General features: G+C 43.3%; 1 protein-coding gene and 2 long non-coding RNA genes across 5 annotated transcripts in view; 2 read left to right on the top strand and 1 right to left on the bottom strand.

The window, feature by feature from the left end:
* On the top strand, positions 1-12,136 carry LOC103556806 (uncharacterized). Its single transcript, XR_011535009.1, has 4 exons — positions 1-75; positions 4,466-4,689; positions 10,297-10,883; positions 11,910-12,136. It is a non-coding gene; the product is annotated as an uncharacterized lncRNA (long non-coding RNA).
* The window catches only part of ATP5F1C (ATP synthase F1 subunit gamma), an 18,066-nt gene continuing 12,276 nt past the window's right edge, over positions 12,125-17,914 (bottom strand). Inside the window, exons 6-10 of one of the 3 annotated variants that reach the window (XM_008529094.2) lie at positions 17,726-17,790; positions 16,370-16,525; positions 15,820-15,916; positions 12,890-12,926; positions 12,125-12,271 (exon numbers count right to left, since the gene is read on the bottom strand). In XM_008529094.2, coding sequence (XP_008527316.1) covers positions 12,920-12,926; positions 15,820-15,916; positions 16,370-16,525; positions 17,726-17,790 — 325 coding nt within the window. In that variant the 3' untranslated portion in view covers positions 12,125-12,271; positions 12,890-12,919. Of the gene's footprint in view, positions 12,272-12,889; positions 12,927-15,815; positions 15,917-16,369; positions 16,526-17,725; positions 17,791-17,914 lie in introns of those variants that run through there. The other 2 variants (XM_008529103.2, XM_008529112.2) reach the window with 2 other exon arrangements.
* The window catches only part of LOC139080474 (uncharacterized), a 6,460-nt gene continuing 976 nt past the window's right edge, over positions 12,431-17,914 (top strand). Inside the window, exon 1 of the long non-coding RNA XR_011535010.1 lies at positions 12,431-12,565. This is a non-coding gene — a long non-coding RNA (uncharacterized lncRNA). The remainder of the gene's footprint in view (positions 12,566-17,914) is intronic.

The raw sequence follows: 17,914 nt of genomic DNA on the forward strand, positions 1-17,914 counted from the left end.
ATCGACTCTCGGGTCTGGACGGAGGCGGGAAGCGGCTGTGCAGAGCGCAGGTGGCGGATGCGCCCCGGGAGGCAGGTGCCTGGGGCCTTCCCGGGGGGCGCGCACGTGCAGAGGGTGGGAGACGGACCTGTCGGTGGTTGAGGGGCGAAAGAGGGAGCCAGAACATGATGCTGAGATGGGCTGTTGGAAGTGGGAACCTGGGAGAGGCTGCGAGTTCAGGGGCACGATTTGGGGCGTGGGAACTTGTGTTCCCCCAAACGCAGATCTGACCCGGTCTTGCTTCTGCTTAAAACAAACAAGCAAAAAAATTGAGCTGCTTACCACTGTATAGATTATATCAAGTCTAAGTTGTTCAGTATGTCCTTCAGAGCGCGGGGACTAGGGTCAGGCAAGGAATGCACTGGCCTCTGCGAAATTTATAGGGACACCAGAAAACTCAATCAAGATCAGTGTTCTAATGCAATATTTTTAAAAAACAAAAATCCAGACCACTGCTAAAAAAAATCCTACCTCACCTCACTTTAATCCCAGCCCTGGTTCCAATAAAACTTTATTTGCAAAAATAGGTGTGCCAGTAGGCCGAGGTTTACCGGTTTTGCCAGTCATCAACACTGATCTGTCAAAGGAAGAGAGAACTCAGTTGCCTACAGAAGCCAAACAAGTACCTTTAGTCCATGAGTGTACCAGGAGCTGTTGCCTACTCCAGAGCTTTCTTTCAGCCCCAGCCAAGTGTTGCCAGATCTTTCCAATTTGCCAGAAATGAGGATTTTGTGATAAATACCTAAATTTTTAAATATTGGGAATACATTTTTAAAGTTTTAATTTGCAAGCCAAACTACTCCCATGGTTAAGCCAGAATCAGCCTGTGGATAGTAAGGGTGTAATAGCTGATCTGCTTGGTTTCTTTTTTTCTGTTGTTTTTTTTTTTTTGAGGAAGATTAGCCCTGAGCTAACTACTGCCAATCCTCCTCTTTTTGCTGAGGAAGACTGGCCCTGAGCTAACATCCATGCCCATCTTCCTCTACTTTATACATGGGACACCTACCACAGTATGACTTTTGCCAAGCAGTGCCGTGTCCGCACCTGGGATCAGAACTGGCAAACTCTGGGCCGCGGAGAAGCAGAACGTGCAAACTTAACCACTGCACCACTGGGCCGGCCCCTACTTGGTTTCTTAAATAGACCATTTTGTGCCCAAAGTGCCAGGTGGCAACTATAGCTAATATTTCAGTGGGACTCCTGCTGTGTCCCCTGGCAAAAGCATTCCTGGGCCCGACCCGGTGGCCTAGTGGTTAAGTTTGGCATGCTCCACTTTGGTGGCCTGGGTTCTGTTCCTGGGCGTGGACCTCCACTGCTTGTCTATCAGTGGCAATGCTGTGGTGGTGGCTGACATACAACATAGAGGAAGATCGGCAACAGATGTTAGCTCAGGGTGAATCTTCCTCAGCAAAAAAGAAAGAAAGAAAGCATTCCCCCTTTTGGAAGTCAGAAGTATCAACCTAGAGAACTGAGAGTTGCAGGGACAAGAACAATTTCCCAGATGGGTCACTGGGAGTGATGGTAAGTGAGGAAACTCCAGCTTCCACCCCAAGTTATTTACCTTTCAGGAACCCAGCACCATAGACAAGTCATTGACTTTAAGTGTATGCAGCCTCCTGTGGGACTGCACCCCGTCCTCATAAGATACTGCTTGCGAGCTGGTGTTTGAGCTGCGTTCCAAGGCCATTCCATTGCTGTGCCAGGCTGACCGCTTCCGAGTGGTGTGGTTATGTAGTATGACAAGAAGATGTCACAATCATGTGCCCACTCCCAAACTCCTTTGTTGTAAAATAGATTCCTTGGTCTGACGCGACGTGATATGGCCCACCGGTACATCAAACGCCATGAGCAGGAAGTAAGTCCAGCCGCCATAACAAAATACCACACACCGGGGTGCTTAAACAACAGACAGTTATTTTCTTGCAGTTCTGGAGACCGGAAGTCCCAGACTGAGGTGTAGGCAGAATTGATTCCTCTGAGCCTTGCTTTCCTTGGCTTGCAGACAGCTGCCCTCTTGTTCCCTCTTCGCATCATCTTTGTGCACTCTCTCTCTGTGTCCTAATCTCTTCTTATAAAGACACCAATCAGGGGCCAGCCCAGTGGTGTAGTGGTTAAGTTTACACACTCCACTTCCGCAGCCCAGGGTTCGTGGGTTCAGATCCTGGGCATGGACTTACACATCACTCATCAAGCCGTGCTGTGGCAATGACCCACATACAAAATAGAGGACATTGGCACAGAAGTTAGCTCAGCGACAATCTTCCTCAAGGAAAAAGAGGAAGATTGGCAACAGATGTTAGCTTAGGGCCAATCTTCCTCACCAAAAAAAAAAAAAAAAAAGAGGCACCAATCAGATTGGATTAGGGCCCACCCTAACAGGCTTATTTTAATTTAATTACCTCTTTAAAGGCCCTCTCTCCAAATACAGTCACATTCTGAGATACTGGGGGTTGGGGTTTCACCTATGAATTTGGGGGACACAGTTCATTGCATAACAAGGAGTCACCGTGTTGGTCTCTGTGGCAGGCAAGTGGGTTTGACACTGCCTGATGCTCTGCCCGTCAGGAGGGTTTCCCCTCCCTGCTCTCTTCCTGGGCCACACGGAGTGAAGCTATGGCAACAGTCGCAGTCCATTTTTGACTTGGGTCTTCATGCTGAGCCAATTCACCCATGAACTGAGCTTGGCTTTGTGTCCTCCCCAGTCTGCTGGTCATAGGAACCCCCATGCAGCCACTGGTCTGAAGTGAGGGAGACTGGTGGTGCAACATTAATGGTGGCCGCTGGGGCCTGGCCTCCCTTCTCATGAGCTTGCATGTGCCCTCCCAGCCCTGCTCATGATGGGTCCTGACGTACCACTTTTGTCTTCAGATGGATTGTTGCTAGGCTTGACTTTTCACCTAGGTCTAACAGAAGCCAGCTCACAATGGGCAGTCCTGGCTTCATAGTTCAGTAGTGTCCCATGGTCAGACAGTCCGTCTCTACTGGGGCCCACTAGCATGGCAGGAGCTGGTTTTCAAAAGGTGTAATTCTCCACTGCGTGTCATGGCTTTACTCTGGAACCTAGGGATCTGCGATGCTACTTACGCATTAGAGTTGCTATCACCTCTACGTGGAGTATTTTCCCATGATGGATACCTCTAATAACATAGGACTACCAGGTCATACGGCCCAAGCAGGAGGGAAGCTCGCACCACTGCCTGAATCTGCTCCAGAACCCTTTTCTACTCTGGGCCCCAACTCAAAATTGGCACCTTTCAAGCCATCAGTATATGTTAAGAGCAGAATTCCCAGGTGTGGAATATTCTGCTTCTGAAACCCAAAGACGCCTACCAGGCATTATGCTTCCTTCTTCATCGTGGAAGGTACAAGATGCAATAACTTACCATTTGCAAGAGATGTGCCAGCATGCCCCAGACTACTGGACCCTAAAAGTCTTAACTGATATGGCGGGCCCCTGAATCTTTGTAGCGTTTATCTCCCACCCTCCAGAATGCATGTATCTTGCCGTGACCTTTTGTGTACTAGCCACTTCTTACTTCTCCAGTCTGATTAGCATGATCACATCAATATAGTGGGCCAGTGTAGTTTTGTGAGTGGTCCAGCCAGTCCAAATCTCTTCAGAGGCTATGATGACAGAGCGTGTGAGAATTAACATAGCTCTAGGGCCAGACCAAGATGTATACTGTTGTCTCTTCCAAGCGAATATCAACTATTTCTGATCTTCTCTCCTGACTGGGTTAGAAAAGACTGCTTTCAACAATCAGTGGCCGTGTGTCATGTGCCTGAGACCATGTTTATCTGTTCTAGCAAAGATGCCACATCTGATACACCATCTGCGATTGGGGTTCTTACTTGGTTGAGTTTATAGTAGTACACTCTGAAGATAAATCAAGTTACATCAAAAATAGTTCATGTTTGCAGGGGCCAAACTGTCAGATGATATGAAGAGAGAATGGGGACCACTGCCCCTCATTCTGTAGGTCTTTAACAGTGTGACTGGTTTCTGCCTTCCCCCTCCCAGAGCTGGAGGGCCAATCTCCAAAGCTTGTGCTCAGCCTTCCTACTACCATAGTTCTAACCCTACAGGCCAGGGAGCCAGGTGGGGATTGTGCCAGCTTCCCCATATGTCTGTTCTAATTACACATTTGGAATCAAGGAATTGACCCCTGAGTGGGTCCATAAACCTGGAGGACCCAGCGTGAATTGGGCCAAGGCTCCATTTATTACTTGGCCTCAAATGCCCTCACTTTAACTGGGGGCCCATGATGACTCTGCATCTCCTGGTTTCATTCTCAACTCAGCCCCTGTGTTCAGGGGTCTTCAGAATGAGTATTCCCTTTCTCCAGTGGATGGTCACCTAAGTAAGTGGCTGTTGGTTCTGCAGAAGGAGTGGGGGAATCATTATCCTCTCCATTTGGTGTTGCAGAGTTCTTCCTCTTGAAGACTCAAGAGTTTCAGTCTGAAAACTGGCCCAGACCCAGACATTGGACAAGGGATCATGGCTGGATATTGGAGCGACTGCCCTCAGCCTCCTAATCACCCATCCTTGGATTATTTTGATTGTACAGATTGAGTAGCCCACTTGTTGGCTGCCCATCTGTTTCACCCCGGGGATCCCTTGTTCTGTGAACTGTCTCCAAAACTCACCAGGTGAGCCTGCTCCCCTCTGACTTGTCTTATCATGATTGCGTTCACCTGGCTTCTGACTCGCAAGCAGTTAAGCACTACCACCTGGCCTCTATTATTTTAGGGTCCCATCATCCCCATATTTCTTGCCCATCTGAACACTGATTCATTGTGCCAGCTTGTTTCCACTGCTATTCCACCCCAGTTCACCACTGGTCAACGTTTTACAACCTTCACTGTCAGGAACTACTTACTACCTTGTGCTGGGGGCTTTTTGTGCTCCACCTACCACATGGCCAACCAGGTGGCTGATCCAGCTCCCAAATCCCTTCCAGTTTCTTGATATCTTCTCCCTCGAGCCCTTCCAGTATGAACTGTCCCAAGTTGGGCTCTGCAGGGAGCAGTGTCTGAGATGGAGAGTAACCTGCAGAGGGGTGCCCTTGGGATCACCAGCTGGGGAAGGGAAGGGATGAAAAGGAAGTGTAAGTGAGCATAAGCGAGGCCATCTTGTTACGCTGAATGGCCCCAGCCCCTCCTCGGTGTGACTACTCGCTGCTCTGCACGTACTCTAAAAAATTCACGTGCTTTCCTGATTTATGGCCTCTGCTTACGTATGTACTCCATCATAGCTAGATACATTAAAACTTTCTTCTATAACTTTCTCTCCAGGAACAGGCTGACCACAGGCAGGAAACACACCTATAAGGTATCCATCACAGCTGACAGAAGGAGGGAACAATAAAAGACCCTGGAGTCCATCATGCCTTAAGGGAATCCCCTCCTTACTGCCCATTTTCCCTATAAAACTGCCTCAAGATTCCGTAATTTTTGAAGATGGTTTTTTTGAGACATTAGCCTGCCATCTTTCCAATTATGCGGGCTAATTGAATGAAAACTTCCTTCCTCCATCCCTGACTTGTCATGATTAATTGGCTCAGATCATGGTGAGCAGAACGAGCCCACTGCTTGGTATCAGACGTGGCGCTAGGGGAGGGAGATGTTTGGCGCTGCCGACCCTCAAGGAAGACCTCGGCACCCCAGAGAGCTGTCCAGCTGGGGTGGCCCTTCCGAGTCGTGGTAAATGCAGGCAAGGGGGCCTGGCCTTTATACTCCCATACTGATCAGGCTGGATGTGGGCTTCCAGGAGGGGGCCATGATCTTGGGCAAGGCAGTCTTCAGTGGAGGCAGTTCCAAAGAAGGTTGACAGCTGAGGGGGCCGTGGCTGACAGCATTCCCAGCAGCTGGGGGAATGTGTCCTTCAGTCCTGCTGAAGGGTCATCCAGGAGGCACATCACAGCTCCTGCTACACCACAGTACCATTATCTCATGCAGCAAACTCAAGACTGATACAATAATATTATCCAATAAAAAGTGCATATTCAGATTTTTCCCATTGTCCCCAGATGCCTCATAGCTTTTTAATTTTTTTAATCCAGGATCTAATCAAGAACCACTCATTGCATTTAGTTGTCCTGTCTTTCTAATCTCTTCTAATAAGATCAATCCCCCCTGATTGATGGTGTGGCCTTTTTGGTTTGGTTTTTGGTCTTTTGTGACATTTACATTTTTGCAGTATAGGACAGTTATCTCATGGGATGTCTCATAATCTTTGTCTGTTTCACGTTGAACAACTTTGGCAAGAATACTCCTAACACAGGTGGTCTGCCCTCCCTGCTGTATAACATCAGGAGTTAGTTTGTCCCACGATTGGTGACAAAGTTTGGTCACTTGTAGAGGTGGTATCTGCCTGATCTCTCCATTGTAAGGTCTCCTTTTTTGTTTTACTTTGAAATTAATAAGTAAACTGTAAGGTGATACTTTGAGACTGTAAACAACCTGCTTCTCTACAACCCGTCACCCCAGTGGTTTTGGGAGCATCCATTTCTGATCTCTTATTGAATCCGTTATTACACTGCTGGTTACAAAGTGGCGATTTTTCTAATTCTATCATTTTTTTCTACATTTATTAGACATTCTATAAAGTTCCCTCGCTTTTGTAAAATTTTTTTATTGTGGTAACATTGGTTTATAACATTATATAAATTTCAGGTGTACATCCGTATATTTCGATTTCTGTGTGGACTATATCGTGTTCACCACCCAGAGACCAATTACAGTCTATCATTACACACATGTACCTAATCACCCCTTTCACTTTCCTCCCTCCCCGTTCCCTTCTGGTAACCAACAATCCAATCTCTGTTTCTATGTGATTGTTTGTTGTTGTTTTTATCTTCTATTTATGAGTGAGATCATAATGGTATTTGAATTTCTCCCTCTGACTTATTTCGCTTAGCATAATACCCTCAAGGTCCATCCATGTTGTCACAAATGGCTGGATTTCATCATTTCTTATGGCTGAGTAGTATTCCATTGTGTATATATACCACATCTTCTTTATTCATTCATCCTTTGATGGGCACCTAGGTTGCTTCCAAGCCTCGGCTATTGTGAATAATGCTGCGATGAACATAGGGGTGCATGTATCTTTACACATTCGTGTTTTCATCTTCTTTGGATAAATACCAAGCAGTGGAATAGCTGGATCATATGGTAGATCTATTCTTAATTTTTTGAGGAATCTCCATACTGTTTTCCATAGTGGCTGCACTAGTTTGCACTCCTACCAGCAGTGTATGAGGGCTCCCTTCTCTCCACATCCTCTCCAACACTTGTTTCCTGTCTTGTCAATTACAGCCATTGTGACAGGAGCCCTCACTTCTTCTAGTATGACATTAGTATGTGGTCAGGGATTCTTTTTTATTTGATGAGTTATAATCCCTCACTCTCATTATTCTTTTGATGTTTAAATTGTCCCATATTTGGCCAGTGGGAGCCCTTTCAAGCCAGCTGGTGTGTTCTGACATGCCACCATCATCCACTGAGTGTTTTCTGACGTTGTGGCACAGGATTTTCCAGGCTCACTTTGTGCGTGCCCTGCCCTAGACTGGGAATTTGCCATCTCTCTGAGGGGCTCCATGTCTTCTTAGCGAGGAATAGTATTTAGAAGCCAAGATATGAGTGCCAGCTGACCTTCATTATTACAGGGGTATCATTGCTTCAGGGGCCATTTAGTGAACAGAATTAGAAAATAGGAATATTTTAAAAGTCTCAAGTCCATCCTGAGGCCTCTGATTCAGATCTACAACTGTATATTCCTTACCTCCTCCCATTTTATCGTTGTATCTCCCTTTTCCCAAAGTGAGAACCCTGGTTTCAATTATATCAAATATTTGCTTTATCCTGTAATGCCTTTGCCTGGTTTTCAAGTGTTTGTTCTCTTTTCATATGATTCACTCCGCTGTTTTTCATGATTCGTTATATAAAGATGACTCCCTAGTCTAACACTTCACCCCAGATTTTCACCGAGTTTCAGACTAGTGTAACCAACTGCATCTAATGAACAACTAAGGTCTGTTTGGACATCCTCTATATCACTCACGTTTAATTAATGTTTAATGGATGTCCAAGACTAAAATCCTCACCCTCTCTTTTTCGCTGTACACTGTGGAAGGGCAGGAACTGAGTTCCTCTTATTCCCTGATAAATCTCCAATATATATCGTACCCCGCAGGTAGTCAGTGCTCCATAAATAAATGCCTTTTAGGACAATTCGTCTTGCATTAGTGTATACAATGGACTACAGCACAACTCCATGAGTGTACTAAAACCGCTGAATTGTACACTTTAAAAGGGTGAATTTTACAGCATGTGAGTTGTATCTCAATAAGATGTTATTTTTAAAAAGGGAATAGATTAGAGGTGAGATACTGTGGCGGCAAGGAAGCGAGAACCTGAGGCCGGTGCTGCAGCCATGGAGACAGAGCAGCTGATTCCCTAACAGCAGTGAGGGTCAGCCGGTCTGTAGACATGCCAGTAGGACACAAGATCTGTGGACTGAGCTTTCTTCTTGAGAGCAGAGCTCTGGCTCACCCTATAAGCCCTGACGCCTGCCATTGCATCCTGGTGGATGAAGAAAGGAACGGAGAGCAACGTGGAAGTGCTGGGCGCTGGGGTGAAGCCCTCAGTGCAAAGAGGGGGTGTCTAGCTGAGAACCGGGCGCCCCAACTGCAGCAATGGCGTCACTTTTTATTCAGTCGGTGTTGGCAGGAGCTCAGTAACTGCACAATTTTCAAGCTTAGAGAGTTTCCAATAATAATAAAGTTTCTGAAAGTTGCAAATATTCATACTAAAGCAGTAAGAGAAACAAAGGTTCACGAAGAGCAAACTGTTAGAAAACAGGAGTTGTAACAATGGAAACTCAATCCTGGCATGTTAAAATGCACTTTACGCACTATCCAGGTGTTCTCATAAACTAGGATAGCGGTTTAGGTTATGTAATGAAACTTACTAACGCAAACATTTATCATTCATTGTACTAATGCTGTTATGCCATTTAGCAAAAGGAGGGGATGTAACTTGGGGAAAAACGTCAAGCTTACTTTTCAAGACTCCTTTCTGCATATCTAAACTGCAGAATGTGGTGTGCTCATAATCTCGCCCCAGTAGTGTAATTTCTACTGTTGGTCACTGGTCCTTCAGGACTCAGCTTAGATATCACTTCCTCCAGGCTGGACAGCCTTCTCAGTCCCCCTGCCTCTCCGCAAACTGTCTCTCCTCTGTGCTCACCAGTTATGACCCTTATCCCGTTTTGTCATTATTTGCTTGTTTTCGCTCCAGACTGGTAAGCTCCTAGGGGGAAGTGTTTTAATGATTATCATTGCAGCTTCAGATTTCGAGAGTGCTCACACATAGGAGAGCATCAATAAATGCTGTTGAACTGATGATCACTTTTATATGGATCAGGCAACATTTAATCACAGACACGGCACTCACCCTGTGTCAGATTCTAAGTATTTTGCAAATGTTAACTCATTTAATCCTCATAACCCTCTGAGTAAATACTATTTTAATCTCCATGTTATAGATAAGACTGAAAAGATTAAGTAACTAGCCCAAGGTCACACAGCTGGGAAGAGCTGAGGTGGGATTCCCACCCGGACAGTTCACTCCCAAGTCTGTGCTCTTAACCACTGCTCTAGGCACAGAAAACTATCTTCCCTGTGTGTGGTTGGTAAAGCAAATCAAATCATTGCTTAGTTTTATTTCTCCAGACCCTATGCTGGGGATGTGAGAAAGCAGAGGAAGAGAAATGCAAAACTTCTAAAACTGCCATTTCCCCACGTTGGGTATTGTCTTTATATATGGCTAATCAGATGGTATTTAAAAAATAAAAAAGTTGATAGTGCATCGTTATCCAACAGCAGTTACACAAATTTCCCTAGTTTTAAGTTGCAGCATGAATGATAAAAGAGTTGATGTCACAAATATGCAAAGAACTTGTCTGCAACGAGAAAAAGATAAAATCTCAATAAAAAATGGGCAATGAATGGTCGACTGTTGTATTGTTAAAGATTCAAGACAGTTTTAGATAGTAGGGGGAATCTGTCTCATAGTTAGCCAAGTTTACAGTCTTTTGGAGAGCAATTTGGCAGTGTCTGTTGAATTTTTAAATGTACATAGTTTGTCATCAATTCCACTTCTAATAATTCAGTCTACAGAAGTATTCATACAAGTCTGCAAAGACTTGCCCAAGGATGCCCATTCACGATCATCTCTGTGACATTTCAGAGCAACGCAGGTGGAGACCCACAAGCTTTCAGAGATCGTCACAAAGGTTCAGAAATCAAATGGCTCCAAGGCATTTTAAGTCACATGGAGGCCAGAAGAGAATGAAACAAGTGCCTTCAAAACTCAGAAGCAAAACCAATGTCTAACCTAGAATCTATACCCAAGCAAACCATCACTTAAATGTCATAGAACAGACATTTTAAGATATGCAAAGTTTACCTCCCATGTACCTGCAGGAAGTATACCACTGAAATAACAGGGGGAAACGTGTGACACAGGAAATGAAAGGCAAAGGGAAGCCTGAGGAAGGCGAAGAGAAAACCCAGCACAGCCGTGCACCCGACAGAGCACAACCAGTGGGGGCTGGAACACCCACACTCCCGAGACAGATGGAGGGCTGGGTGGCCCCCACGCCTCTTGTCCCCTCTTCCGAACCTGGGACAGTATGCCATGGTCAGCCTGACAGATTATTTTACTCAGGCTGACGGTGCTTAAATTCCTGCTTTTCCTCCTACTATGCTGTCTGGAACACACAGTTCACCCTCACAGAAGTGTTCTGCCATCTTGGAAACTGGAGGTGGGCCAAGGTAAGTTTAGAAGCAAAACAAACCCACAGAGCACCCTGTCCCTTGCCAACATTCCTGAAAGGTACCTGGTCCTTGGTTCACACAGCACTCTGCCGAGGCCTAGCTGCTGGCCAGCTGTTTCTCACAGCCTCATTCACTGACCACCCACAAGCGGCTCCTGTAAGATTTCAGGGAAGCTAGAAAACGACCCTGAGATTCTGTTCAGTTTATCTTCTCCTGGCAGCCTTCTTACAGTAGCAGTACTGCTCTTTACAGGTCTGTGCTTGCTCATCAATTTTTATATTACTCACTCTTCATTTCTATCAATATAGCTGTTGGTAAAATAATAAAATCTTTGAAGAATTCTAAATACATGTATTTATTTAATGGTTTTTAAAAGTCAAGAGTAAGATACATCGAAGTGTTAAGTGAGGATGAGCTTTACATGTTTTATATTTTTATACTTCTGTAGCCTGTAGTCCTTTTGGAATTTATATTATTACTTTTGTAACAAAAAAAACTGAGTTCCCTATTTCAAATAAATACGAAAAAAACTGACATTTTGGCCTGGCCAACTTGGTTGCATGTAACAGCCCTGGCACCCCATCTTGATGGTTATCCACATGTGGGTATGGAGCGAGTATTGTGCTGAAAGGGTGCCCAGGGCTTGGAAAGGTATTCACAAATTTATTTAGAGTAAGTGTATGTCTGGACTTCTCCATCCTGTCTATGAGAAACAGACAGGGACTCCAATAGCATGTTTCCTCCATTGTGCTGGCTGTTCTTTGAAGGTGCAAAAGGATGGGAGCCTGGGCCGAGGTTGTGACCTGTTGCCTCTTCCTTCCACCCCGACCCCAAAGAGGACAGGCTTTTTAAGTTTGTAAGGATCTATAAAATCAGAAGAGCCCCTTCCATTATCTTCTTACCAAAAAACTTTAATAGGAGCAAGTTAATATTTTTAAATGTTTTAACATCTCATTTTGAAAACTTAACTGTTGTTTTTTTTTTTTAGATTTTTATTTTATTTTTTCCTTTTTCTCCCCAAAGCCCCCCGGTACATAGTTGTATATTCTTCGTTGTGGGTCCTTCTAGTTGTGGCATGTGGGACGCTGCCTCAGCGTGGTTTGATGAGCAGTGCCACGTCTGCGCCCAGGATTCGAACCAACGAAACACTGGGCCGCCTGCAGCGGAGCGCGCGAACTTAACCACTCGGCCACGGGGCCAGCCCCATCTGTTGTTCTTATATAATAAGAAGAGACTGATTTTTTTTTATGGTAAGTTGTTTATTGTAAGATAATTTACAAATATCTTGCTGTCTTTAGTAATTTAAACAATGGACCAACAATTTCTTCTGACAGGACAGCAGTAACTTAAAAACAAAATCAGCCGGCTGAATTTTCCTTCTTTACCTGAAAAATACAGAACAAATAAAAATCAAACACTATTTTTTTGGGAAAGGATGTCAGGAGATAATAAATATTTCCGTGGGGTTTAAGGAACCGACTTTACATAATAAAATGTTACTCTACACTAGTGGTTCTCGAGTTTTGGTCTGGGGACTCTTTCATGGGGTCTGTGAGGGCAAAAGTATTTTCATAAGAATGATAGCTGCCTGTTTTTATTTTCATTCTCAAGAGTATACGGTGCAGTTTTCCAGAGTCTACATGACGTGCTCTATCAGAACAGAAGGAATACAGAAACAGGTGAGCATCTGGCTCTCTTTCCTTAGGTCAGACATCAAGGGGTCCGGAGACCCTAAGTCTGAGAACCACCCCTCTTCACTAGGCTATATTTAATATTTCAAAATAATGCCAATTCTCTAAGTTTATTTACTAAATCTAAGGGGAAAAAAAGCCCCCCAGCGTTACCCCTATGCTCCCATAGTTGGCTGCTGCTAAAAACGGGCCTGGCAATCTGAATCTCTCAGAGAACCAGGTTCACTGGTGCTGGACTAGCTTCAATCATAGCTGGCTGGGTTTCTTTTCTAAAGGGGTGTGGGGCGGGTGTGTGAAGTGTTACCACTTTACCTCTCGTCTGAGGATGCAACTTGATTTTCATTACTCCCTGGTTATTGTATTAGAAGAAAAAGACAAACACAAAACAAGCCGGTCAAGAAGCAATCCATGCTAGTTAGTCATGTATAATTTCCAACTAAAAAAGTCCCTTTCCTCACCCGTTACCTTGAGTATATCACATAAATGCGTACCAAAATATTCCTTTAAAACAGATTCAATGACTGTTGTAAAAGTTACAGATTTCAATCTGGTTAGAAGCAGTAAAACCATGTTCATGCAAGTAAGCAAGACTTATGAAAGCATAATTTAAAACACCACTTTTTCTATCAATAGCATACAATATATTTTAAAATTTTAGCAACTAATACTTGGCACCTCAAATATTATGGTTTATCCATGCCTCTTATTACTAAACAGCCATAGTGTTCGTATTAAAGATGAAGGTTTTTTAACCAAAATAACGGACAGGTTACAGAGCATGCAAGTCCATTCACCTACACAGTCCAGCCTTGGGACGGCACAGCTAATTCTTTATAAAGGATTTAGACTACCTTTCCAGAAAGCGAAAACTAAATAGTCCGTTTCCAACTATTTGAATTCTCTTTAAATTCTCAGTTTGTAAGTCCCAATCTCCCTCTTCTCATTTCCCTCGATCTGACTACTTTTCAGTCAGGTTTCCCACATTCCTAACCAAGAAAGAGCCTGGTCCTCAATTCCGCAGAAGTTGTATCCTCAATTTATTTCCAGTATTCCTTTTTCAAGAGCAAAAAAAGGAGCCTTGGGTCTCTGGGTCTCACAGCCCCGGCACCTTCAGATGCAGCTCCTTCCCCCAGGCCTCCTCACACTTCCCGTCCGAGAGGAATCAGCTGAGCACTGGCAGGAGTACACGGAGCAAGGAGGATAGGGAATAATCTATGTACTTAATCCTGGTGTCAGTCCCATGTCATAGATGACAAACTGAGTGGCAGAGAGAATATCTGACCAAGTGACCAAGCTGGTCACCGGCAGGGCCACTCATCACAGCACTGTGCCCTGTGATGCCAACAGGGCAGGAGCGACCAGGCGTGGAGATGGGTTAGATTAACAAAGTCACGTGCAGAAAGCAAAATAAGAGAAGGAAGGATGCTGAGGGATGCAACTAACAACTACAGAAGGGTCTCGATCAGTTTTATTTGTCTCTCTCTGGCATTCTGCCCAGTTTCTATCCTTGACAGACAATACTTAAGGACCAATTTAAATGTCACCTTAGTGAAGAGCCTTTCCCTAATTCTTAAACATGGACCACGTTTTCACATACCCAATACAATGTTATTTCTCCCTCTCTGGAACTTCTACTTCTTATATACTAATGACACATCATTCATTCACTGAACAAATATTTATGGAAGAAGTATGTGCTGGTGATGGGGCTACAAAGTGACTAAGACATGGTCCCTCCCAAGCTGCGGGAGTACACACGCAAATAAAATTCCTAATAAAACAGTGTAAGTGCTATAATAAGGGGAAGCAAAGGATGCTAAAGAAGGGTAACCCACTCAAATCACGAAGGAGGGCTTCCTGGGAGAGAAGATCCCCCAGCTCAGCTAGGAGGATAAGAAGGATTCAGTCAGGTGAAGAATCAAGGGTGCCAGGGTTAGAAATGCATGGCATTTCAGGCAAACACATGTGCCCCTGGGGGAAGGTGAAAAGAGCAATGTGGCTGAAGTTCAAGGAGGTGAGCAATGGTAATGGTAGGAGGCTAGACTAGCGTATTGGTGGCCAGAAAATATGGACTTACATATATCAAGCTAAGCTGTTTCTTCAGGATTATGTAATACAGAATGGATTCTCTTTTTTTCCCTTAGCACTGTCATAAGGATTGGCAAAAGGCCAGATAGTAAATATTTTAGGCTTTCACATACTGTCTTTCTTTCAATGATCCTTTAAAAGTGTCAACCCATTCTTAGCTCCAGGCCAGTGTGCTGACCCACCTTCGACTGCAATTTCTAATACATCTAATACACTATGTCTTCCCCATGAAGGCCGTGAGCTGTTCGATGGCAAATACCGTCCCCAAGACGTCGTCAGTGTCTAGCACAGGGCCTGACACTTTAGGGGCACTCAGAAAGCATGTTCTTTATCAGGAGAGACTAAGAAGGATCTGCATTAAGTGGGCATCCAGGGGAAAGAGTCAAGGGATATTTAGAAGGTAAAATTTATAGAACTTGGTGACCAATTATAGTAGAAGATAAGAAAGAATGAGTCAAAGATAACTTACTACATATTTTATCTTTCATCACAATCATCTGCATATTTATCTTATCCTATTAGAATGTAAATGCCTTGAAAGAAAGGATTGCATCCTTGAGCACTGTGCCTAGCAGTGTATTCTGCAGAGTGGGTGTTCAATTTAATAATTTTTTAAATAGAATTCCTATTATCTTCACCCTGGTTTCAGAAACATTAACGTATCTAGACAAACAAGAAATTTTCCTGAGGAAAGTGGTATACTATCTCACAGTACTGATATAGAAACAATAATTAAAAAATTCCTGGACCCTACCACCATGCAGTGATTTACAGATTTATGTAAACCCAAACCCAGTCTTCTAAGTCACAAAGCTTGGTTTGGTTTATAATGCTTTGAGTTCCAAAGACAGATTTCATAAATGATACTGAATTATCCACATCCTATTCCTAATGCTTTAGGAAAGTGAAAGCTAGCAACACACTGATTTCTAAAAGGAAACTAAGCCTGAACGTTTCAGCTGGAACAATCAGAATGAACCAGAGGTCTCACTTTCGCCAAACCCTTCTATCTTTCACCAAATGCTTATATCCATTAAGCAAAGGATCATTTCATCTTTAACAGACAAAACAAAACTGAAAACTTTTAATGTCCAAAGCTTAAGCTAGCAGACACAGATCAGAAACAACTCTGAAGGAGATCTACAATTACTCACAGAGCTGCAGCACCAGAGATGATTTCAATCAACTCCTTCGTGATGACAGCTTGGCGGGTGCGATTGAATGTCAGAGTCAGTTTGTCAATCATCTCAGCTACAAACAAAACAAAATGATTACACAACAAAATCTAAAACTAGAAAAGAATAATTTGTTCAGTAACTTACTCCTAGACGTATGTTGCTTAATTTAAAAATAAGACATTCTGTTTCTTTTTGGGTATCAAAATCGGTCTCTCAGAAAATCTTACAAAGATATTTTTATATCTTCCATGAGATGCCTTTTCAAAGTACTCGCAAACTTACTGCCTACCAAGAAAAATATCCTGCCTTTAAGGCAGAGAATATTATTTTTCTATCTCATCAGATAAGAAAATTCAAGGAAAGAGACAGTAATTGGTCAAAAATGTCATAGAATCAGCAGAGCCCAGGACGAGGCCCCAGCTCTCCTGCTTCCTGGTCTACCGAGAGAATGCTAATGTTTCTGATGCGAGGGTCTTCACGCTACTCTCAGCAACAGAACTCTGCCAAGAGACCACTGTGTGCTTACAAGCATTCTTGCTAGCGTTGTCCATGGCCGTCATCCGGGCACTCTGCTCACTCGTGGTGGATTCCTTTAGCGAATAGTAGATGATGTTGGCCAGACTGTATTCTTGGTAATTCTTCAGCACGTCAGCATCAATATCATCGTAGATACTCATGCTCTCTGTTAAAACAAGTGATATATTTCTTTGGAGTTATGTAGCTCAAAGAGCAGTTTAATCAAAAACAGCATACTAGCGTAAAAATCCTTTATCATCACAGAGCAGAAGTAAAGGTGAGGTAGGTTAAAAGACTCAGTTCTAACAGTTTCATCTATTTCCACACTGGATTATAGCAGATTTTCAGCAAACTATAATATGTAAACGAAGCATGTGATATTCCACTTTAAAGAACTTTACGACATTTCACGGTTGTGAAGTCCTCTGGACAGCATCGAGCAGAGTGCCTGGCACAAAGGCAGCAAACTCTCATTAAATGTTTTTTCAATAAAGAAATTAAGGAAAGAACTGAAACTAGTATAATGTAACAAAAATCCCAATTCTGCCATTTGATAATTGGAGAAATCTGAAAGTGTCAGGCAGGAAAATGAGAGAGAGAAAGCTTTATAAGAACATGAAAGAGTGAGAGAATTAGAGGCTGATACGAATTTTCGTAATCAGGTTGCAGAAATTTAGCAGCACACTTCAAAATTCACTCATGAAGGTAAGGTGGTGAGCTAGTACAGTATTTCATCCAACTTAAGGGGCTATGGATTATAACCCCTATTTCATGTACCAATGAGAAAAAAATAACATAGCCAATTAAAAACATATGCCACTGACTGGGAGAAACATCCTAAATTCAGAGATGTTAAAATGTAAAAAAGTGTACATCTTAGAATAAAAGAAATATAATATACAAAAGGGGAAAATGCCTTAGGAAAATAAAATCAGTTCCAGAATATTGTTTCTAGGATGCTTCACTGAGCAATGATGACTTTATTCAAACAGTAAAACGAGAATTGAGTGGGTCAATGTAAATTAGTTGTGAACACTGTTCAAATCTCTATTCTAGAGCTTCTGATTGCACTGCGGTTAGGCAGAGTTCCCACACATGGACTGCAAAGCCAATTCCTAGCTAGGCTCTTCAAGCACTGAGAAAGCGTGTCTAATTATGGCCCTCAATGGATATTTATTTATTTGTTCAATTAATGAAGGAATGGAGTAAGACTGTCAAACAATGAATGGATTATGATATGGAAGCCACTAATAGATGATAATAGACACAGTCTGAAATCATTTCGCTACCACAGAGACAGGCCATCCTGACAAACGAATCTCTTCCTTCCACCTGGAAAAGCACTTGTCATACAAAAATGAATTACCAGCACTTGCAATGGTGTCGAGGGAAAAGATGGGCTTTTCTTCCGTCTTGTAGGAAATGACAGACCTAGAAATGACAAAAGCAAATATAAATTTCAAAATGATAATTTTTAAACTGTTAAGTGGACATTTACTTATTTTAAAATATGAATGTAAACATAAAAAAGCTTTGATTTCTAAATTTTTCTTGC

The sequence above is a fragment of the Equus przewalskii genome, chromosome 30, assembly GCF_037783145.1.
Source record: "Equus przewalskii isolate Varuska chromosome 30, EquPr2, whole genome shotgun sequence".
NCBI lineage: Eukaryota > Metazoa > Chordata > Mammalia > Perissodactyla > Equidae > Equus > Equus przewalskii.